Genomic DNA, 20,907 nt, shown 5'->3' with positions numbered 1-20,907 from the left:
CGTAGAATCTCAGTCACATTTCGTCTTCCCTTGTCCCCCGTTAATGTTCGAAGATGTGATCAATAGCAAAGTCCAGAAATGACTTAGGTAACCACTCCTACACTGCGGTCATAGTGATATCCAGTAGTAATATACATATAGGCATCAGGAGACAGGAGAGGAATGATGATACACTAGGTAGCAAGATGAGTGTTGCCCTCTGTAAGGTGTACACATGGAATCCATTTTCTAGCAAGAGTTAGGAGGTTCTTTCCTGATTCCGTGTTATAAGCACCGACTAGGAAGAGGGTGAGCACTTGTGGGGAGAGTGCTTAGACATTTCTAAACTTTTCTCTTCTTGAAGTTGACGGATCTTGGTGGAGAATGAGACTCTGCAACCTTGGCCTTGATACTATCATGGCAAACTAACTGGATATTGTCCTAAACTAGAAATGAATCTATCCTCAGGACCACAGTGAGTCTGCCATTGGACTCTCGACTTTTAGACAGTTAAGAAAAGGAAGAATGAAGCAATTGTGAGAGTAGCTTTCTTCCAGGGAGCACGCATACCCCGAGTGAGAAGACCTACTTCTTTCCTAATATGTGTGCCAGAGCCCACCTGTTTGTGTTTTGATTGTTTCAGGCCTTTTCTTGCTAGAATTAAGAGCTAGCAGTGTGCCTAAAACAAGCAACATGGGTATGTGTATTTCTGTCCAAGAAGCTAATAGGATTTAGGATGGTCTATAGCCAGACGCTGTCAGTTTGTGGTACTTTGCAAAAAAAGCACACATACAAAATAAGTTCCAGATGATACAAGGGAGCTTTATCTTCATTTCCACCACAGGCTAAGCTCTGCTTTTATGCCTCTAAGTTTTAGCGGGAGAAAATCCAAGGACCTGCTCCTGCGTGTGCAAGTCAATGGAGAGTCAGAGCCGAGCTCCGTGTGGGTCCCAGTTTGGGTATCTGTGAAGGAAGTGGGGGCTGAACTGAATTTTTTAACTACATATTTTCTCTAGAATATTTCCAATGCATATTTTTCTATAATATATACACATATTTTTTTTTATCTCCCTAAGGACTTTCTGAGAAATATCCAAGGAAGTATATTTTTATCTGATCTCTATGACAAATGGCTCGGTGTTATTGATCAAGGCAACAAAGAGGAGATGATAATGGGAGCCCGGAGGTAACGATGCATAATTACTCTACTCTGGTCACATCTCCAAATAATACCCAACATAATATGAGGAAAACATTGGCTTACATTTTGCAGCTTTGCCCACTATAATCATGACCAACGCCAAAGAGTTTCAATTCTTCACGCCCATGGGGGCCAGCTCAGAATAGAGGCACACTTTAGGGCTATTATTGTTCTTCTCCTGATCTTATTAATGTGGACTCCTTGGCCGTTTTACACCTTCTGGATCCATGAAACTGGTAGACAAAATTCCCTGGTCCAGAACAGATCAAGAGCAACAACTGCCAGGGCTATGACCTTAAAAGTCTGTCAGATATTTAACCAACCAGGCAAGTGTGTATCTGGCTCAGGAACTGAATTCAGTGCAACAATTTTGTATACATCCATGCCTGGAACGCTGCTAGAGCGGGTTGTGTGCTAGATATACAAGGATGTATCCTGTTCCCTGTCTCTGTTTTTCCAACCTCCTAAGTGGAATCACTTGCCTAATTTAAAAGTGTGTTTTTCTGACCTTAGGCTTTTAGCCCAGCTGCCAAGAGCAAATGTTGTTCTCTTGCGATACCTTTTTGGAGTGCTATACAACATTGAGCAACATTCGTCATCCAATCAGATGAAAGCTTATAATTTATCCGTTTGTATAGCCCCATGCGTTCTTTACCCACCTGATTCCGAAAGCTTGGAATTGGAAGACAACATGATAAAAAAGGTAATGAGAGGTCTCATTCTTGTCCCCCAGGGGGTAGAATCCCTTCTTTGAACCGGACATGTGCAGTAGTAACTCTGACGGATGGAACTTTGTGAACTGCACATTTTCATTAGGCCCCTGTGGAATGGCAGAGTTCTTTATGCTACTCTGGCGGGGTCTGGAAAGGGGTGTCGTTAAACGGGAAACTCAGAGTGGTCGAGTCACTTCTTCTCTCTCCAGGAGACTAAACCTAGACTGACTAAAAAAGAGATAGAAGAGTCGTGTGATACGATAGAAAAAACCTGGGCTTTGGAGCTTCACCAGTCAAGGTTCAACTCTCAGCCTAATCCCTGAGGGACTCGTAACCTTGGGCAAAGCCATGGTTTCCTCACTGCACAATGGCGACAACAGCCAGCTCCTCTGGTCATCACTGGCACATCCTGGGTGGCTTGGGCAATATGAGCCCCCATGCCTCCAAACACATTGGCCTTCCTCTGCCAATTGTGGCTCATCTAGAAAAGTACTCGGCTACTATTTCACCTCTGCTACATCATATGGAAACTAGGAAGAGATTCCAGAATATCCTAATAAGATGACAGGTCTTCCCCAAGCTCACCAAGAGAGCCAGCATGAGGCAAAGCAATGCGTGAGAATGGACTGAAGTTAGACAGACAGATACATTTTCTCTCCAGCTGTGTGGGTTTTCCCTCACAACCGCACCAAAATCCCTGCTTCCCAACTTTAAGATACTTCTTCATTTAAGAAATGGTTTTAAGTTTTTGTTCATACTTCATTAAGTTTCATAAGATGTTATACATCAGTTACAGCTCAATAAAACTGGAAACAAAATTTAAAGCAAAAAATAAGTAAACTTTAATAAGGTAGGCTACTTTGAAAATTATCCTAGTTTTATTTATTTTTTGATATGTATTTATTTAAGAGATGGAAAGAGAGAGGATGAGTGGGGCAGGGGCAGAGGAAGAGGGAGAGGGAGAAGCCTAAGCCGATTCCCCGCTGAACACGGAGCCCAAAGTTAGCTCCATGTGCGGCTGGATCTCACCACCATGACATCGTGATCTGCGCCGAAATCAAGACTCAGACGCCCAACTGAGGGGCCCAGAAATTTATCCTAGGCTTAAAGATGTAACCACTGATCCCAAAATGTTAGCTCTTAAACTAGGCCACGCATTATAACTTTAGCCCACTGATGAGCAGTATTTTAAAATGTGTATCCAAAGTACACGGGAAAGTATCACTCTTTCTAAGTTATTTCAGAGAGAACTCTGGTTTCTATGTGTTTTTGGGTTTTTTTGTTTTTTCCTTAAACTTTTATTTATTTACTTGACTGAGAGAGACACAGCGAGAGACGGAACACAAGCAGGGGGAGTGGGAGACGGAGAAGCAGGCTTCACGCTGAGCAGGGAGCCTGATGTAGGGCTGATCCCAGCACCCTGGGATTATGACCTGAGCCGAATGCAGACGCTTAACCAACTGAGCCACCCAGGCGCCCCTGGTTTCTACATATTTTTATCAACTCTGAATTTTTCTGAGAAGTCCTTCCCATTTTTTCTTAGATCCAAGGTCTGTATCGAAAATGTGATTTATAACTATGCCCTATGGAAAAGAGCACCCCATTCTTGTCTTTTTGTGTTACAGATATGTCTTGTACAATTTCTCATTGAAAATTGCCTCAAGATATTTGGAAAAGACATCACTTCCCTCTTGGGCAAGAACTCAATGAGTCGTGGTAACAGCGAGAAGGCTGCAGGTACCGGGAGTAATTTAATTGGGTTTAGTGAGAAGCAGACAGCAAGGTTACCAGGGGTCATGGGAGATGCTTAGACAGAACTGTTCTGGAGCCCAGAGCATCGCCAGGGGAAGGATTTCCATGGGCTCCTTCTTCCTAAGGCTGGCTCACAGGTCAAGGGAGGTTCCACACTGTTGTGAGACCAAAGAAAGGATAAGATGAGGTGTCTGACTTCAAGAAGTTTCTAGTGTAGATCATAAGGGCATTAGGACTCATCATGGTATGCTACAGTGTTTGGGAATTTTTTCTAACAAAATTTTAAATGGGTGCTATATATCTATATATATATATACAACACCATACATATATATGTAGTTATATATATATATATAATATATAATTAGATACTTATACTATATAAATATAACAATAATATATATATTTATGTATATTAGATGTGCTCTGGTTGAAGCCAGAGCAAGGGGCCTTTCTTCCCCTCCCTCCTCTTTTGGCTCAGGGGCTCTTGAGGCACCACAGGATTCCAGTGCCCTTTGAAACAGGTTGAAAAGAACTGGCATCATTGAGAAAAAAGGACTTGACTTGATGTCAAAAAACCTCTCCAGAGTGTAAATTCCTGTGCCCCCATTTACCAGCTATATTACCTTTGATCAGTTTTTCTAGCTCAGCATCAGTTTATTGATCTCTAAAATGTAGATAAAATAATGTCTAAATCTTAGAATTGTGGTAAAGACTAAATAAGATGATGGATGGAATCCACAAAAAGCCATTAATAGGACTAGGAGAAGTGCCCCTGAGACTAGAGCTAGTACGATTTGAGCCTAGCTAATCACAGCTACCTGGCAGCAGTCCACCTTAGAAGGTAGACTTTCGATTCAGAACCTGGAGACACGTATCATCAATCCCTCCATATTTCTGACATTTCTTGGTTTTATGATGCTTACCACATTGCTTTGAGGAAATCTTTAGGAAAATACAAGTCATCAGGAATTAAGATGAGTCTGGGGCGCCTGGGTGGCTCAGTCATTAAGCATCTGCCTTCAGCTCAGGTCATGATCCCGGGGTCCTGGGATCGAGCCCCGCATCGGGCTCCCTGCTCCGAGGGAAGCCTGCTTCTCCCTCTGCCCCTCCCCCTGTTTGTGTTCCCTCTCTCGCTGTCTCTCTCCCTCTGTCAAAATATAAATAAAATGTGTAAAAAAAAAAAAAAAGGAAAAAGAAGGTTCAGCGTATTAAACAACAACTACTACTACTAGTACTCTCTCTTCTTCCTTAGACTCCGGTCGGAAGACTGTGAAAAGCCATTTTTTCAGAGACAGGGCCTTTTGGTGGGGCTCCGGCACTTCCCAGCACACCCAGTGCACAGCCCCACCTTCCGCAAAGCCAGGACAGCTCTTTGGAGTTTCCCTCATGGATGTGTGTGATAAAGACAACTTGCCCTTCCCAATTCTGGTAGGTATCTCCTTTTGGTCTTCTACAGCCCTCCTGAGGAGGGGAAACTCTGAGAGGCCACGTGTCCTCATCCAAATCTATCCCCAAATGGAGAAGTCATTAGACAGCCCTTGGCTTTGGCTGAGAAGCTCTGTTACCGTTATTTCAAGGAACAGAATCTGACTTAGGTCCAGCAGAGTCGTGAGGCTAATACAACAGGAAAAGACTTTATTATCCATTCCACATGGGTCTTGTTTCCACAAAGACCCACCGAAGCCTGTTCAGATAAGTCAAAAAGGACTCTGTGTATGTGAGTCTCTGAGAGTCCACCTCATCTTCACACTCTCCCTTCATTGCCTTCCTGCACTCACATGAGTCTCAAGTCTCCTTCAGTGGAGTCTACTCAGTCTAACAACTGCAAACATCTGACATGAGCATGGACTCATCCTCTGGCAAATAGGAATCTGTTAATCCTAACAGAATATGTCAAATGAAAGCCACAGAGTTTGGCCTGTGTTATCTCAAACTGCTCTAGTGAATTGTCAGTGTGGACCTTCACTGAGTATTCGGTGTCTCTGCAAGCACTGTACGGGATGTAGGGAACGTTCTCCTAGCTATGAAGAAATGTATCATATTAGCTACTTTGTTACCTGCTAGCTACTACCCCAGGTCCATGCATCACAGCAAATTTAGGAGCTAGCTAGGATTATCATCCTCCATACTTCCTAACCGATTCAGAAAAGCCTCAGTACAGGATGTATGTGCCCCAGCTCACACAATAGATAAGTAGCATAATAGACTTCAGATCCATTTTATTCCCTGAGTCCAGCCCTTATTAAGATTCTACACAGCAGAGAGAGGACATGAAGATAGAGCAAAAGAGAATTTAAGACTCATGAGAAGGGAGGGTAATCAGAGAAAGAGAAGAGAGTTTCTGGGCCTGACTTTAAAAGAGGGAAGGAAATAGAACAAGTAGGAAAGGAGTATAGAGTCACTTAAAGAAAAATAAACAAATGGGAAATGAGTATTCGCTAAATAGACTTCCATATTTGGGGAAGAGCCTCTACATAAGGGAATAATGAGAAAAGAATGGTAAAGTAGGAAACAGATGGTGATTCCGCAAAGGCCTTGAAGCATAGAAGTTTGATTTAAGAGTGGAAACTCAATGGAAAGGAAAATCTGATTAAAAGAACTGTTTAAATTGTTTCAGTGTATGACTGTCAAATGGATATTTGGGTAGAAAGTATATAGAGAGACACTGAAAAAAAAACAATCTAAATCGACTTTGGTCCTTCCTGCTCTAAAACAGTGTACCAGTACATTCCCCTCCTCTTTCAAAACGGAGGCAAGCTTGTGCTCTGCGTTTGTGGATATGAGATGCCATATACTTTTCTTTTCTTCCTACAGGGTATGCTTTCCTTTATTAATGAAAAAGGGCCCCTCACAGAAGGCATATTCAGAAACTCAGCCAATATAAAATCCTGCCATGTCCTAAAGGAAAAACTGAATTCTGGGGTCAAAGTGAACCCATACAGCGAATCTGTTCATGTGGTCGCATCCGTCTTAAAGGTAGGGAAGGTTCTAGCAGTATCTACACACGAGTAACTGAAGCTATGACTGGTGTCCTTCATCAAGACTGCTCAAGAACAATAATGGGCATAATAGATTAAGAACCTGACAAGCTGAAAAACGCTTAACAAAATCAAAATTTAAGGAAGCGACTTTAGGAGTTAAAAGCCCCATGTGTTAGAAATACTTTCTCTTTTCACTACACACCGCCCTCCCCACCTTCACTCCTAAAGACTCCATGCAAAATACTTATACTGAAATGACTATTAGTCATGATAATAAATTTCAAAATACGCACCGATACATACACAGTTTACCCATGAAAACATCCTCATCCCCCTTCCTAATGAAGGCAAACTTTCCAAAAGAAATACAACAGGGAAAGAATTTAATCCATCCACCTTGGCACTTATGAACAGCTCTGAACAACCCTATGTTAACATAGTAATTACTACAGTCATAGAATGTCAGTCGCATATGGTCTTCCCTTGTCCCCCGTTAATGTTCGAAGATGTGATCAATAGCAAGGTCCAGAAATGACTTAGGTAACCACTCCTACACTGGGGCCATAGTGATATCCAGTAGTAATATACATACAGGCATCAGGAGACAGGAGAAGAATCATGCTACACTAGGTAGCAAGATGAGTGTTGCCCTCTGTAAGGTGCACACATGGAATCCATTTTCTAGCAAGAGTTAGGAGGTTCTTTCCTGATTCCGTGTTATAAGCACTGACTAGGGAGAGGGTGAGCACTTGTGGGGAGAGTGCTTAGACATTTCTAAAGTTTTCTCTTCCTGAAGTTGATGGATCTTGGTGGAGAATCAGACTCTGCAACCTTGGCCTTGATAATATCATGGCAAACTAACTGGGCAATTGGCCTAAACTAGAAATGAATCTATCCTCAGGACCACAGTGAGTCTGCCATTAGACTCTCGACTTTTAGACAGTTAAGAAAAGGAAGAATGAAGCAATTGTGCGAGTAGCTTTCTTCCAGGGAGCACACATACCCCGAGTGAGAAGACCTAGTTCTTTCCTAATATGTGTGCAAGAGCCCACCTGTTTGTGTTTTGATTGTTTCAGGCCTTTTCTTTCCAGAGTTAAGAGCTAGCACCTTGTCTAAAACAACCAACATGGGTATGTGTATTTCTGTCCAGGAAGCTAATAGGATTTAGGATGGTCTATAGCCAGACCCTGTCAGTTTGTGGTACTTTACAAAAAAAAAAGCACTCACACAAAATAAGTTCCAGATGATAGAAGGGAGCTTTATCTTCATTTCCACCACAGGCTAAGCTCTGCTTTTATGCCTCTAAGTTTTAGCGGGAGAAAATCCAAGCACCTGCTCCTGCGTGTGCAAGTCAAAGGAGAGTCAGAGCCGAGCTCCGTGTGGGTCCCAGTTTGGGTATCTGGGAAGGAAGTGGGGGCTGACCTGAATTTTTTAACTACATATTTTCTCTGGAATATTTCCAATACATAGTTTCTATAGTTTATATTTATGTATATATATATATATATATATATATATTTTTTTTTTTTAATCTCCCTAAGGATTTTCTTAGAAATATCCACGGAAGTATATTTTTATCTGACCTCTATGACAAATGGCTCGGTGTTATTGATCAAGGCAACAAAGAGGAGAAGATAACTGCAGCCCAGAGGTAATGATGCCATAATTACTCTACTCTGGTCACATCTCCAAAATACAGCCAACATACTATTACGAAAACATTGGCTTACGTTTTGCAGCTTTGCCCACTATAATCATGACCAACGCCAAAGAGTTTCAATTCTTCACACCCATGGGGCCCAACTTCAGAATAGAGGCACGCTTTAGGGCTATTATTGTTCTTCTCCTGATCTTATTAATCTGGACTCCTTGGCCATTTGACACCTTCTGGATCCTTGAAACTGGTAGACAAAATTCCCTGGGTCAAGACACATGCAAGAGCATCAACTGCCAGGGCTATGACCTTAAAAGTCTGTCAAACATTTAACTAACCAGAGAAGTGTTTATCTGGCTCAGGGACTGAATTCAGTGCAACAATTTTGTCTACATTCATGCCTGGAACTCTGCTAGAGCGGGTTGTGTGCTAGAAATACAAGGATGTATTCTGTTCCCTGTCTCTGTTTTTCCAACCTCCTAAGTGGAATCACTTGCCTAATTTAAAAGTGTGTTTTTCTGACCTTAGGCTTTTAGCCCAGCTGCCAAGAGCAAATGTTGTTCTCTTGCGATACCTTTTTGGAGTGCTATACAACATTGAGCAACATTCGTCATCCAATCAGATGACAGCTTATAATTTATCCGTTTGTATAGCCCCAAGCGTTCTTTACCCACCTGATTTCGGCACCTTGGAATTGGAAGACAACTTGATAAAAAAGGTAATGAAAGCTCTCATTTTTGTCCCCCGGGGGTAGAATCCCTACTTTGAACCGGACATGTGCAGTAGTAACTCTGACGGATGGAACTTTGTGAAGTGCACATTTTCATTAGGCCCCTGTGGAGTGGCAGAGTTCTTTATGCTACTCTGGCGGGGTCTGGGAAGGGGTGTCGTTAAACGGGAAACTCGGAGCAGTCGAGTCACTTCTTCCCCCTCCAGGAGACTAAACACTAGACTGACTAAAGGAGAGAGAGAAGAGTCATGTGATACGATAGAAAAGAACCTGGGCTTTGGAGCTTCACCAGTCAAGGTTCAACTCTCAGCCTAATCCCTGAGGGACTCGTAACCTTGGGCAAAGCCATGGTTTCCTCACTACACAATGGCGACAACAGCCAGCTCCTCTGGTCATCACTGGCACATCCTGGGTGGCTTGGGCAATATGAGCCCCCATGCCTCCAAACACATTGGCCTTCCTCTGCCAATTGTGGCTCATCTAGAAAAGTACTCGGCTACTATTTCACCTCTGCTACGTCATATGGAAACTAGCAAGAGATTCCAGAATATCCTAATAAGATGACAGGTCTTCCCCAAGCTCACCCAGAGAGAGCGAGCATGAGGCAAAGCAATGCGTGAGAAGGGACTGAAGTTAGACAGACAGATACGTTTTCTCTCCAGCTGTGTGGGTTTTCCCTCACAACCCCACCAAAATCCCTGCTTCCCAACTTTATGATACTTCTTCATTTAAGAAATGGTTTTCTTAAGTTGTCATTCATACTTTATAAAGTTTCATAAGACAGTATACATCAGTTACAGCTCAGTAAAACTGAAAACAAAATTTAAAAGCAAAAAATAAGTAAACTTTAATAAGGTAGGCTACTTTGAAAATTATCCTTGTTTTATTTATTTTTTGATATGTATTTATTTGAGAGAGGGAAAGAGAGAGCGTGAGCGGGGCAGGGGCAGAAGAAGAGGGAGAGGGAGAGGGAGAAGCCCAAGCCCATTCCCCGCTGAGCACGGAGCCCAAAGTTGGCTCCATGTGGGGCTGCATCGCACCACCGTGAGATCGTGATCTGCGCCACAATCAAGAGTCAGACGCCCAACTGAGGGGCCCCGAAATTTATCCTAGGCTTAAAGACATAACCACTGATCCCAAAATGTTAGCTCTTAAACTAGGCCACGCATTATAACTTTAGCCCACGGATGGGCAGTATTTTAAAATGTGTACCCAAAGTACACAGGAAAGTATCACTCTTTCTAAGTTATTTCTGAGAGAACTCTGGTTTCTATGTGTTTCTGTTTCTTTGTGTTTTTTTTAAACTTTTATTTATTTACTTGACTGAGAGAGTCACAGCGAGAGAGGGAACACAAGCAGGGGGAGTGGGAGAGGGAGAAGCAGGCTTCCCGCTGAGCAGGGAGCCCGATGTAGGGCTGATCCCAGCACCCTGGGATTATGACCTGAGCCGAACGCAGACGCTTAACCGACTGAGCCACCCAGGCGCCCCTGGTTTCTACGTATTTTTATCAACTCTGAATTTTTCTGAGAAGTCCTTCCCATTTTTTCTTAGATCCAAGGTCTGTATACAAAATGTGATTTATAACTATGCCCTATGGAAAAGAGCACCCCATTCTTGTCTTTTTGTGTTACAGATTTGTCTTGTACAATTTCTCATTGAAAATTGCCTCAGGATATTTGGAGAAGACATCACTTCCCTCTTGGGCGAGAACTCAATGAGTCGTGGTAACAGCGAGAAGGCTGCAGGTACCGGGAGTAATTTAATTGGCTTTAGTGAGAAGCAGACAGCAATGTTGCCAGGGGTCATGGGAGAAGTTCTGGAGCCCAGAGCATCGCCAGGGCAAGGATTTCCATGTGCTCCTTCTTCCGAAGGCTGGCTCACTGATCGGGGGAGGTTCCACACTGTTGTGAGACCAAAGAAAGGACAAGATGAGATGTCTGACTTAAAGAAGTTTCTAGTGTAGATCATAAGGGCATTAGGACACTTCATGGTATGCTACAGTGTTTGGGAATTTTTTCTAACAAAATTCTAAATGGGTTCTCTCTCTCTCTCTCTATATATATACACATATATATATAACATCATATATATGTAGTTATATATATATAATATATAATTAGATACTTATTCTATATAAATATATAATCATAATATATATATTTATGTATATTAGATGTGCTCTGGTTGAAGCCAGAGCAAGGGGCCTTTCTTCCCCTCCCTCCTCTTTTGGCTCAGGGGCTCTTGAGGCACCACAGGAATCCAGTGCCCTTTGAAACGGGTTGAAAAGAACTGGCATCATTGAGAAAAAAGGACTTGACTTGATGTCAAACAACCTCTCCAGAGTGTAAATTCCTATGCCCCCATTTACCAGCTATATTATATTTGGCCAGTTATTCCAGCTCAGCATCAGTTTATTCATCTCTAAAATGTAGATAAAAATAATGTCTAAATCTTAGAATTGTGGTAAACACTAAATAAGATGATGGATGGAATCCACAAAAAGCCATTAATAGGACTAGGAGAAGTGCCCCTGAGAGTACAGCTAGTACGATTTGAGCCTAGCTAATCACAGCTACCTGGCAGCAGTCCACCTTAGAAGGTAGACTTTCGATTCAGAACCTGGAGACACGTATCATCAATCCCTCCATATTTCTGACATTTCTTGGTTTTATGATGCTTACCACATTGCTTTGAGGAAATCTTTAGGAAAATACAAGTCATCAGGAATTAAGATGAGCCTGGAGCACATGGGTGGCTCAGTTGTTAAGTGTCTGCCTTCAGCTCAGTTCATGATCCGGGGGTCCTGGAATCGACCCCCGCGTTGGGCTCCCTGCTCTGAGGGAAGCCTGCTTCTCCCTCTCCCCCTCCCCCTGCTTGTGTTCCCTCTCTCGTTGTCTCTCTCCCTCTGTCAAAATATGAATAAAATCTGTAAAAAAAAAAAAAAAAAAGGAAAAAGAAGGTTCAGCATATTAAACAACAACTACTACTACTAGTACTCTCTCTTCTTCTTAGACTCCGGCCGGAAGACTGTGAAAAGCCCTTTTTTCAGAGACAGGGCCTTTTGGTGGGGCTCCCGCACTTGCCAGCTCACCCAGTGCACAGCCCCACCTTCCGCAAAGCCAGGACAGCTCTTTGGAGTTTCCCTCATGGATATCTGTGATAAAGACAACCTGCCCTTTCCAATTCTGGTAGGTCATCTCCTTTTGGTCTTCTATAGCCCTCCTGAGGAGCGGAAACTGAAAGGCCAAGCGTCCTCATCCAAATCTATCCCCAAATGGAGAAGTCATTACATAGTCCCTGGCTTTGGCAGAGAAGCTCTGTTACTGTTATTTCAAAGAACAGAATCTGATTTAGGTCCAGCAGACTCATGAGGCAAATACAAAAGGAAAAGACATTCTTGTCCATTCCACTTCTGTCTTCTTTCCACAAAGACCCATGGAGGCCTGTTCAGATCAGTCAAAATGGACTCTGTGTATGTGAGTCTCTGAGAGTCTACCTCATCTTCACACTCTCCCTTCATTGCCTTCCTGCTCACATGAGTCTCAAGTCTCCTTCAGCAGAGTCTACTCAGTCTAACAACTGCAAACATCTGACACAAGCATAGACTCATCCTCTGGCAAATAGGAATCTGTTAATCCTAACAGAGTATGGCAAATGAAAGCCACAGAGTTTGGCCCGTGTTATCTCAAACTGCTGTAGTGAATTGTCAGTGTGTACATTCACTGAGTATTCGGTATCTCTGCAAGCACTGTACGGGATGTAGGGAACGTTCTGCTAGCTATGAAGAAATATATCACCTTAGCTAGCATGTTACCTGCTAGCTACTACCCCAGGTCCATGCATCACGGCAAATTTAGGGGCTACCTAGGATTATCATCCTCCGCACTGCCTAAACGAATCAGAAAAGCCTCAGTACAGGATGTATGTGCCCCAGCTCACACAATAGATAAGTAGCATAATAGACTTCAGATCCGTTGGATTCCCTGAGTCCAGCCCTTATTATGTTTCTACACAGCAGGGAGTGGACATGAAGATAGAGCAAAAGACAATTTAAGACTCATGAGAAGGGAGGGTAATCAGAGAAGGACAAGAGAGTTTCTGAGCCTGACTTTACAAGAGGGAAGGAAATAGAACAAGTAGGAAAGGAGTATAGAGTCACTTAAAGAGAAATAAACAAATGGGAAATGAGTATTTCCTAAATAGACTTCCATACTTGGGGAAGAGCATCTATGTAGGGAATAATTAGAAAAAAATGCTAAATTAGGAAACAGATGGTGATTCCCCAAAGGCTTTGAAGCAGAGAAGTTTGATTTAAAAGTGGAAACTCAGTGGATAGGAAAATCTGATTAAAAGAAGTGTTTAAAATGTTTCAGTGTATGACTGTAAAATGGATATTTGGGTAGAAAGTATATAGAGAGACACTGAAAAAAAAAAACAATCTAAATTGACTTTAGTCCTTCCAGCTCAAAAACAGTGTACCATTACATTCCCCTCCTCTTTCAAAACGGAGGCAAGCTTGTGCTCTGCGTTTTTGGATATGAGATGCCATATACTTTTCTTTTCTTCCTACAGGATATGCTTTCCTTTATTAATCAAAAAGGGCCACTCACAGAAGGCGTCTTCCGCAAATCAGCCAATATAAAATCCTGCAGAGTCCTAAAGAAAAAACTAAATTCTGGGGTCAAAGTGAACCCGTACAGCGAATCTGTTCATGTGGTCGCATCCGTCTTAAAGGTAGGGAAGGTTCTAGCATTATCCACACGTGAGTAACTGAAGCTATGATTGGTGTCCTTCATCATGACTGCTCAAGAACTGTAATGGGCATAATAGATTAAGAACCTGACAAGCTGAAAATGCTTGAGAAAATCAAAATTTAAGGAAGCTACTTTAGGAGTTAAAAGCCCCATGTGTTAGAAATACTTTCTGTTTTCACTACACGCCGCCCTCCCCACCTCCACTCCTGAAGACTCCATGCAAAATACTAATACTGAAATGACTACTAGTCATGATAATAAATTTCAAAATACGCACTGACACAAACACACTGTTTACCGAAGCAGACATCCTCACCACCCTGCTAATGATGGCAAAGTTTCCAAAAGAAATAGAGCAGGGAAAAAATTTAATCCATCCACCTTGGCACTAATTAACAGCTCTGAACAACCCTATGTTAATGTAGTAATGAGTACAGTCTTTGAATCTCAGTCACATTTGGTCTTCCCTTGTCCCCCGTTAATGTTCGAAGATGTGATAAATAGCAAATGACTTAGGTAACCACTCCTACTCTGGGACCATAGTGATATCCAGTAGTATACATGTAGGCATTGGGAGACAGGAGAAGAATGATGATACACTAGGTAGCAAGATGAGCGTTGCCCTCTGTAAGGTGCACACATGGAATCGATTTTTTAGCAAGAGTTAGGAGGTTCCTTCCTGATTCTGTGTTATCAGCACCGACTAGGAAGAGGGTGTGCACTTGTGGGTATGGTGCTTAGACATTTCTAAAGTTTTCTCTTCCTGAAGTTGACGGATCTTGGTGGAGAATCAGACTCTGCAACCTTGGCCTTGATAATATCATGGCAAACTAACCGGACAATTGTCCTAAACTAGAAATGAATCTATCCTCAGGACCACAGTGAGTCTGCCATTAGACTCTCGACTTTTAGACAGTTAAGAAAAGGAAGAATGAAGCAATTGTGAGAGTAGCTTTCTTCCAGGGAGCACACATACCCCGAGCGAGAAGACCTAGTTCTTTCCTAATATGTGTGCAAGAGCCCACCTGTTTGTGTTTTGATTGTTTCAGGCCTTTTCTTGCTAGAATTAAGAGCTAGCACTTTGTCTAAAACAAGCAACATGGGTATGTGTATTTCTGTCCAGGAAGCTAATAGGATTTAGGATGGTCTATAGCCAGACCCTGTCAGTTTGTGGTACTTTGCAAAAAAAGCACCCACAAAAAATAAGTTCCAGAGGATAGAAGGGAGCTTTATCTTCATTTCCACCACAGCCTAAGCTCTGCTTTTATGCCTCTAAGTTTTAGCGGGAGAAAATCCAAGCACCTGCTCCTGCGTGTGCAAGTCAATGGAGACTCAGAGCCGAGCTCCGTGTGGGTCCCAGTTTGGGTATCTGTGAAGGAAGTGGGGGCTGAACTGAATTTTTTAACTACATATTTTCTCTGGAATATTTCCAATAAATATTTTCTACAATATATATACATATTTTTTTATCTCCATAAGGACTTTCTTAGAAATATCGAAGGAAGTATATTTTTATCCGATCTCTATGACAAATGGCTCAGTGTTATTGATCAAGGCAACAAAGAGGAGAAGATAACTGCAGCCCAGAGGTAATGATGCCATAATTACTCTACTCTGGTCACATCTCCAAAATACACCCAACATACTATCAGGAAAACATTGGCTTACGTTTTGCAGCTTTGCCTACTAAAATCATGACCAACGCCAAAGAGTTTCAATTCTTCACACCCATGGGGTCCAGCTTCAGAATAGAGGCATGCTTTAGGGCTATTATTGTTCTTCTCCTGATCTTATTAATGTGGACTCCTTGGCCATTTTACCCCTTCTGGATCCATGAAAGTGGTAGACGAAATTCCCTGGTCCAAGACAGATGCTAGAGCATTGACTTCCAGGGCTATGACCTTAAAAGTCTGTGAAACATTTAACTAAGCAGAGAAGTTGTTATCTGGCTCAGGAACTGAATTCAGTGCAACAATTTTGTATACCTTCATGCCTGGAACTCTGCTAGAGCGGGTTGTGTGCTAGATATACAAGGATGTATCCTGTTCCCTGTCTCTGTTTTTCCAACCTCTTAAGTGGGATCACTTGCCTAATTTAAAAGTGTGTTTTTCTGACTTTAGGCTTTTAGCCCAGCTGCCAAGAGCAAATGTTGTTCTCTTGCGATACCTTTTTGGAGTGCTATACAACATTGAGCAACATTCCTCATCCAATCAGATGACAGCTTATAATTTATCCGTTTGTATAGCCCCAAGTGTTCTTTACCCACCTGATTCCGGCAGCTTGGAATTGGAAGACAACTTGATAAGAAAGGTAATGAGAGGTCTCATTCTTGTCCCCCAGGGGGTAGAATCCCTACTTTGAACCAGACAAGTGCAGTAGTAACTCTGACGGATGGAACTTTGTGAAGTGCACATTTTCATTAGGCCCCTGTGGAGTGGCAGAGTTCTTTATCCTACTCTGGCGGGGTCTGGGAAGGGGTGTCGTTAAACGGGAAACTCGGAGCAGTCGAGTCACTTCTTCCCCCTCCAGGAGACTAAACACTAGACTGATTAACGAGAGAGAGAAGAGTCGTGTGATACGATAGGAAAGAACCTGGGCTTTGGAGCTTCACCAGTCAAGGTTCAACTCTCAGCCTAATCCCTGAGGGACTCGTAACCTTGGGCAAAGCCATGGTTTCCTCACTACACAATGGCGACAACAGCCAGCTCCTCCGGTCATCACTGGCACATCCTGGGTAGCTTGGGCAATATGAGCCCCCATGCCTCCAAACACATTGGCCTTCCTCTGCCAATTGTGGCTCATCTAGAAAAGTACTCAGCTACTATTTCACCTCTGCTACGTCATATGGAAACTAGCAAGAGATTCCAGAATATCCTAATAAGATGACAGGTCTTCCCCAAGCTCACCCAGAGAGAGCCAGCATGAGGCAAAGCAATGCGTGAGAAGCGACTGAAGTTAGACAGACAGATACGTTTTCTCTCCTGCTGTGTCGGTTTTCCCTCACAACCCCACCAAAATCCCTGCTTCCCAACTTTATGATACTTCTTCATTTAAGAAATGGTTTTCTTAAGTTGTCGTTCATACTTTATAAAGTTTCATAAGATGGTATACATCAGTTACAGCTCAGTAAAACTGGAAACAAAATTTAAAAGCAAAAAAATAAGTAAACTTTAATAAGGTAGGGTACTTTGAAAATTATCCTAGTTTTATTTATTTTTTTGATATGTATTTATTTGAGAGAGGGAAAGAGAGAGTGTGAGAGGGGCAGGGGCAGAAGAAGAGGGAGAGGGAGAGGGAGAAGCCCAAGCCGATTCCCTGCTGAGCACGGAGCCCAAAGTTGGCTCCATGTGGAGCTGGATCTCACCACCATGAGATTGTGATCTGAGCCGAAATCAAGAGTCAGACGCTCAACTGAGGGGCCCCCAAATTTATCCTAGGCTTAAAGACGTAACCACTGATCCCAAAATGTTAGCTCTTAACCTAGGCCACGCATTATAACTTTAGCCCACGGATGAGCAGTATTTTAAAATGTGTACCCAAAGTACACGGGAAAGTATCACTCTTTCTAAGTTATTTCTGAGAGAACTCTGGTTTCTATGTGTTTTTGTTTTTAGGTTTTTTCTTAAGCTTTTATTTATTTACTTGACTGAGAGAGACACAGCGAGAGAGGGAACACAAGCAGGGGGAGTGGGAGAGGGAGAAGCAGGGTTCCCGCTGAGCAGGGAGTGTGATGTAGGGCTGATCCCAGCACCCTGCTTTCATGACCTGAGCTGAAGGCAGACGCTTTACCGACTGAGCCACCCAGGTGCCCCTGGTTTCTACGTATTTTTATCAAGTCTGAATTTTACTGGGAAGTCCTTCCCATTTTTTCTTAGATCCAAGGTCTGTATACAAAATGTGATTTATAACTATGCCCTATGGAAAAGAGCACCCCATTCTTGTCTTTTGTGTTACAGATTTCTCTTGTACAATTTCTCATTGAAAATTGCCTCAGGATATTTGGAGAAGACATCACTTCCCTCTTGGGTGAGAACTCAATGAGTCGTGGTAACAGCGAGAAGGCTGCAGGTATCGGGAGTAATTTAATTGGCTTTAGTGAGAAGCAGACAGCAAGGTTGCCAGGGGTCATGGGAGATGCTTAGACAGAGCTGTTCTGGAACCCAGAGCATCGCCAGGGCAAGGATTTCCATGGGCTCCTTCTTCCGAAGGCTGGCGCACAGGTCAAGGGAGGTTCCACACTGTTGTGAGACCAAAGAAAGGATAAGATGAGGTCTCTGACTTCAAGAAGTTTCTAGTGTAGATCATAAGGGCATTAGGACTCATCATGGTATGCTACAGTGTTTGGGAATTTCTCTAACAAAATTTGAATGGGTGCCATATATATATGTCATATCATACATATATGTTTAGTTATATATAATATATAATTAGAAATTTAGAATATCTAATTTTTAAACACAATGTATATACTTATGTATATTAGATGTGCTCTGGTTGAAGCCAGAGCAAGTGGCCTTTCTTCCCCTCCCTCCTCTTTTGGCTCAGGGGCTCTTGAGGTACCACAGGATTCCAGTGCCCTTTGAACTGGGTTGAAAAGAACTGGCATCAGTTCTTTCTCTCTAAAATTGTGGATAAAAATATTGTCTAAATCTTAGAATTGTTGTAAAGATTAAATAAGGTGATGGATGTAAAATAAATTTCAAAAAAAAGCCATTAATAGGACTAGGAGAAGTGCCCCTCAGACTAGAGCTAGTATATTTGAGCCTAGCTAATCACAGCTAACTCGTAGCAGTCCACCTTATAATAGACTTTCGATTCAGAACTTGGAGACACATCTCATCAATCCCTCTATATTTTTGACATTTCTTGGTTTTATGACGTTTTTGTCATTGCTTTGAGGAAATCTTTAGGAAAATACATGTCATCAGGAATTAAGATAAATCTAGTGTAGTGTCTGAGAATATGCTTATATAAGACAACTGTTTATTCTTCATTTCAGTAGTGTCAGGAAATCAACCTCTTGAATCCAAGCCAGTGAGAGTGAGAGTGATTTACAAAAAGGCACAACTGCAGAATGATACGAAGACCCCATCTGGCATGGTTCCACCCAGCTACCTGTCTACAGTTTTCTAAGTCACTGAAGACTACCATCTACATAATGACACTTGACTCTTCCGTTTTCTTTAGTTCCTATAAAATAGAAAATAAAATGAACTGTTTTTCCAATGAATGAAAAATGAGCCCCTTCCAAGGAACTTGCTCATCCCATTAGAATTTTTCTTTTGCCTCATCTCATATTATCCATATTGAGGAAATCTTCCCACAAAGTATCTCCTCTGTCTTCAATACCTACCATCTCATATCATGTACTTTGTTGCATTGTAGTGTATTGCATATTTTTATACTGATGCAATAAAAGTAATTCCATCACTCAGTGGGTTAGACATCCATTTTACTTGTTTATGATTCATATCAACACTTCAGTGGAGGCTCATCTGAGCAGTTCTGGTCTCAGCTGAGGTCACTTGAGCACCTGCAGTCAGCTGGCAGCTCATCTCGAGCTAACCTAGGAGTCTGTTTATTGGTGTTGGCTCTCAGCTGGTCCCCATGTCTTCAACGAGCTAGACTGTCCTGCATATGGTGGAGGAAGAGTTGCCAGAAGCAAGAAAGGCTTTTCAAGAGTTAATGTGGGAGAGGACTGTGCAAAGCACCAGGCCAAAGACAGTGATTTACAAGACAAGGAGGCATTCATTATTTATTAAGACCACACATGATAATCAAAGCTCAAGGCAGCACCACTACTACACACATCCTTTTATTCATCGGCTTTTAATCCTCAGTGGATTATAATCAGCAATTCCTAAAAGGCATTCAAAGTGTGGTAGGAAGTATCTTTGAAATAATAACTGATTTTTTACCTCAGGTCTTCTTTGCCTCTATCCTTGTCCCGGTCTTAAGCTGTCTTACGGACAACTAAATCACTTCCTCAGGGAATAGAAGCTATAGGAGAATATGAGGAAAAGGGAGCCCTTTGTTGCTTATGAGTTTTAAAAATTTAGCTTTCTAGGAAACAAAACTTACTCATGGCATAGAGTAGAAGATTTAGGTGGAAATCTCATGGGAAAAGCCCAAAATCATTAGGTACATGGGACATCTGCCCCTTTTCCTGGATAGAAGCCAAAAGAAAGCAGGAAGGCCTCACAGAATAGCTAATTGACTTGTCTAAGAAAGACGGGGCCCCTGTGGGTCCACATAGAGTTTCTTATACCTCAGCATGGAACAGATCAGTAAGAAAAGTATTCCCATCAATTCCAGAATAGTATGGAAGAACTACAGAGAGCCACCAGGTTTGAAAGACATGTCTCAACAACAGTAGTACTGACCAATTCCCCAGGACCAGAGAACAGTTAGGACATCTCAGCAGATGCTAGTATACATCAATGACCCAAAGCAGCAGATAAGTGCCACCTCGCCATTTCATAGCCTTCTAACTCCCTGGCACTAGAAGACTCCAGAACATAGACACACTCCTGGGGGAAATTAAGAGATCCTGAATTTCTACCAATCTGGGAACAGAGAATCAAACTAGACACCAAGCGAGCTATTTAAAAACACAGAATTGGACATTTATTACATATGTCAATGTATACATTGAGGTTGGTATCAATATATATAGAATATATGATCCAAGCACAGTTTTCCTAGAAAGGGTTCCCTGGTCAAATAGGTTAGGGAAATTCTGTATTTTCCTTTTGAAGTCAAATGCTCCAGTTTTTTCCACACTTATTTGACATTGCTTGGCCCTTTTGAAGTAACCCCATTAATTAATGATCCTGGGAACATACATTAATAAACATCGCTCTGAATTTATTTCTTCTTAACTCACAGATTTTACCATTTCACTCACCTGCTAAGAAGCCATCAATAGATCTTTGAATTTTTTTTTTTTTCAGAAAAAAATGTCCTTTTTTAGATCCTCCACAATGCAACCTGCTCTAGTAATCAATTTTGTCTTCACTCTTTCCCATTGTAGATCCTTTGCTTTAGCTAGGTCAGAAACGTTACTGGTCCCTGAATAAGTCACACTCACTTTTCTAACTATAATCCTCACCTCTCCTTGGTCTCTACGTTTCCACCCA

The 20,907-nt window shown here is 42.1% G+C and overlaps 1 protein-coding gene across 1 annotated transcript; it reads left to right on the top strand.

Annotated features, from left to right (window-relative positions):
* The first annotated feature begins 1,661 nt into the window (after positions 1-1,661).
* Positions 1,662-16,125, top strand: LOC135363112 (rho GTPase-activating protein 20-like). The gene is made up of 5 exons (XM_064583799.1): positions 1,662-1,883; positions 10,648-10,759; positions 12,027-12,202; positions 13,587-13,748; positions 15,248-16,125. The coding sequence occupies exons 1-5, from the start codon at positions 1,788-1,790 to the stop codon at positions 15,359-15,361; spliced, it is 660 nt and encodes a 219-aa protein (XP_064439869.1). The 5' UTR covers positions 1,662-1,787; the 3' UTR covers positions 15,362-16,125.
* The last annotated feature ends 4,782 nt before the right edge of the window (positions 16,126-20,907 follow it).

The sequence above is a fragment of the Mirounga angustirostris genome, unplaced genomic scaffold (assembly GCF_029215605.1).
Source record: "Mirounga angustirostris isolate CCGP_5_RB_7025 unplaced genomic scaffold, mMirAng1.0.hap1 SCAF_22, whole genome shotgun sequence".
In the NCBI taxonomy this organism is placed as follows: domain Eukaryota; kingdom Metazoa; phylum Chordata; class Mammalia; order Carnivora; family Phocidae; genus Mirounga; species Mirounga angustirostris.
This window is presented reverse-complemented; position numbering and strand designations above follow the sequence as displayed.

Excerpts from the sequence above, each read along its gene's own strand:
- LOC135363112 (XM_064583799.1), top strand. The coding sequence starts at position 1,788 with ATGAAAGCTTATAATTTATCCGTTTGTATAGCCCCATGCGTTCTTTAC. Across the intron at positions 1,884-10,647 it reads AAGACAACATGATAAAAAAG|ATTTGTCTTGTACAATTTCT; the intron begins GTAATGAGAGGT and ends TTTGTGTTACAG. Across the intron at positions 13,749-15,247 it reads TGGTCGCATCCGTCTTAAAG|GACTTTCTTAGAAATATCGA; the intron begins GTAGGGAAGGTT and ends TATCTCCATAAG.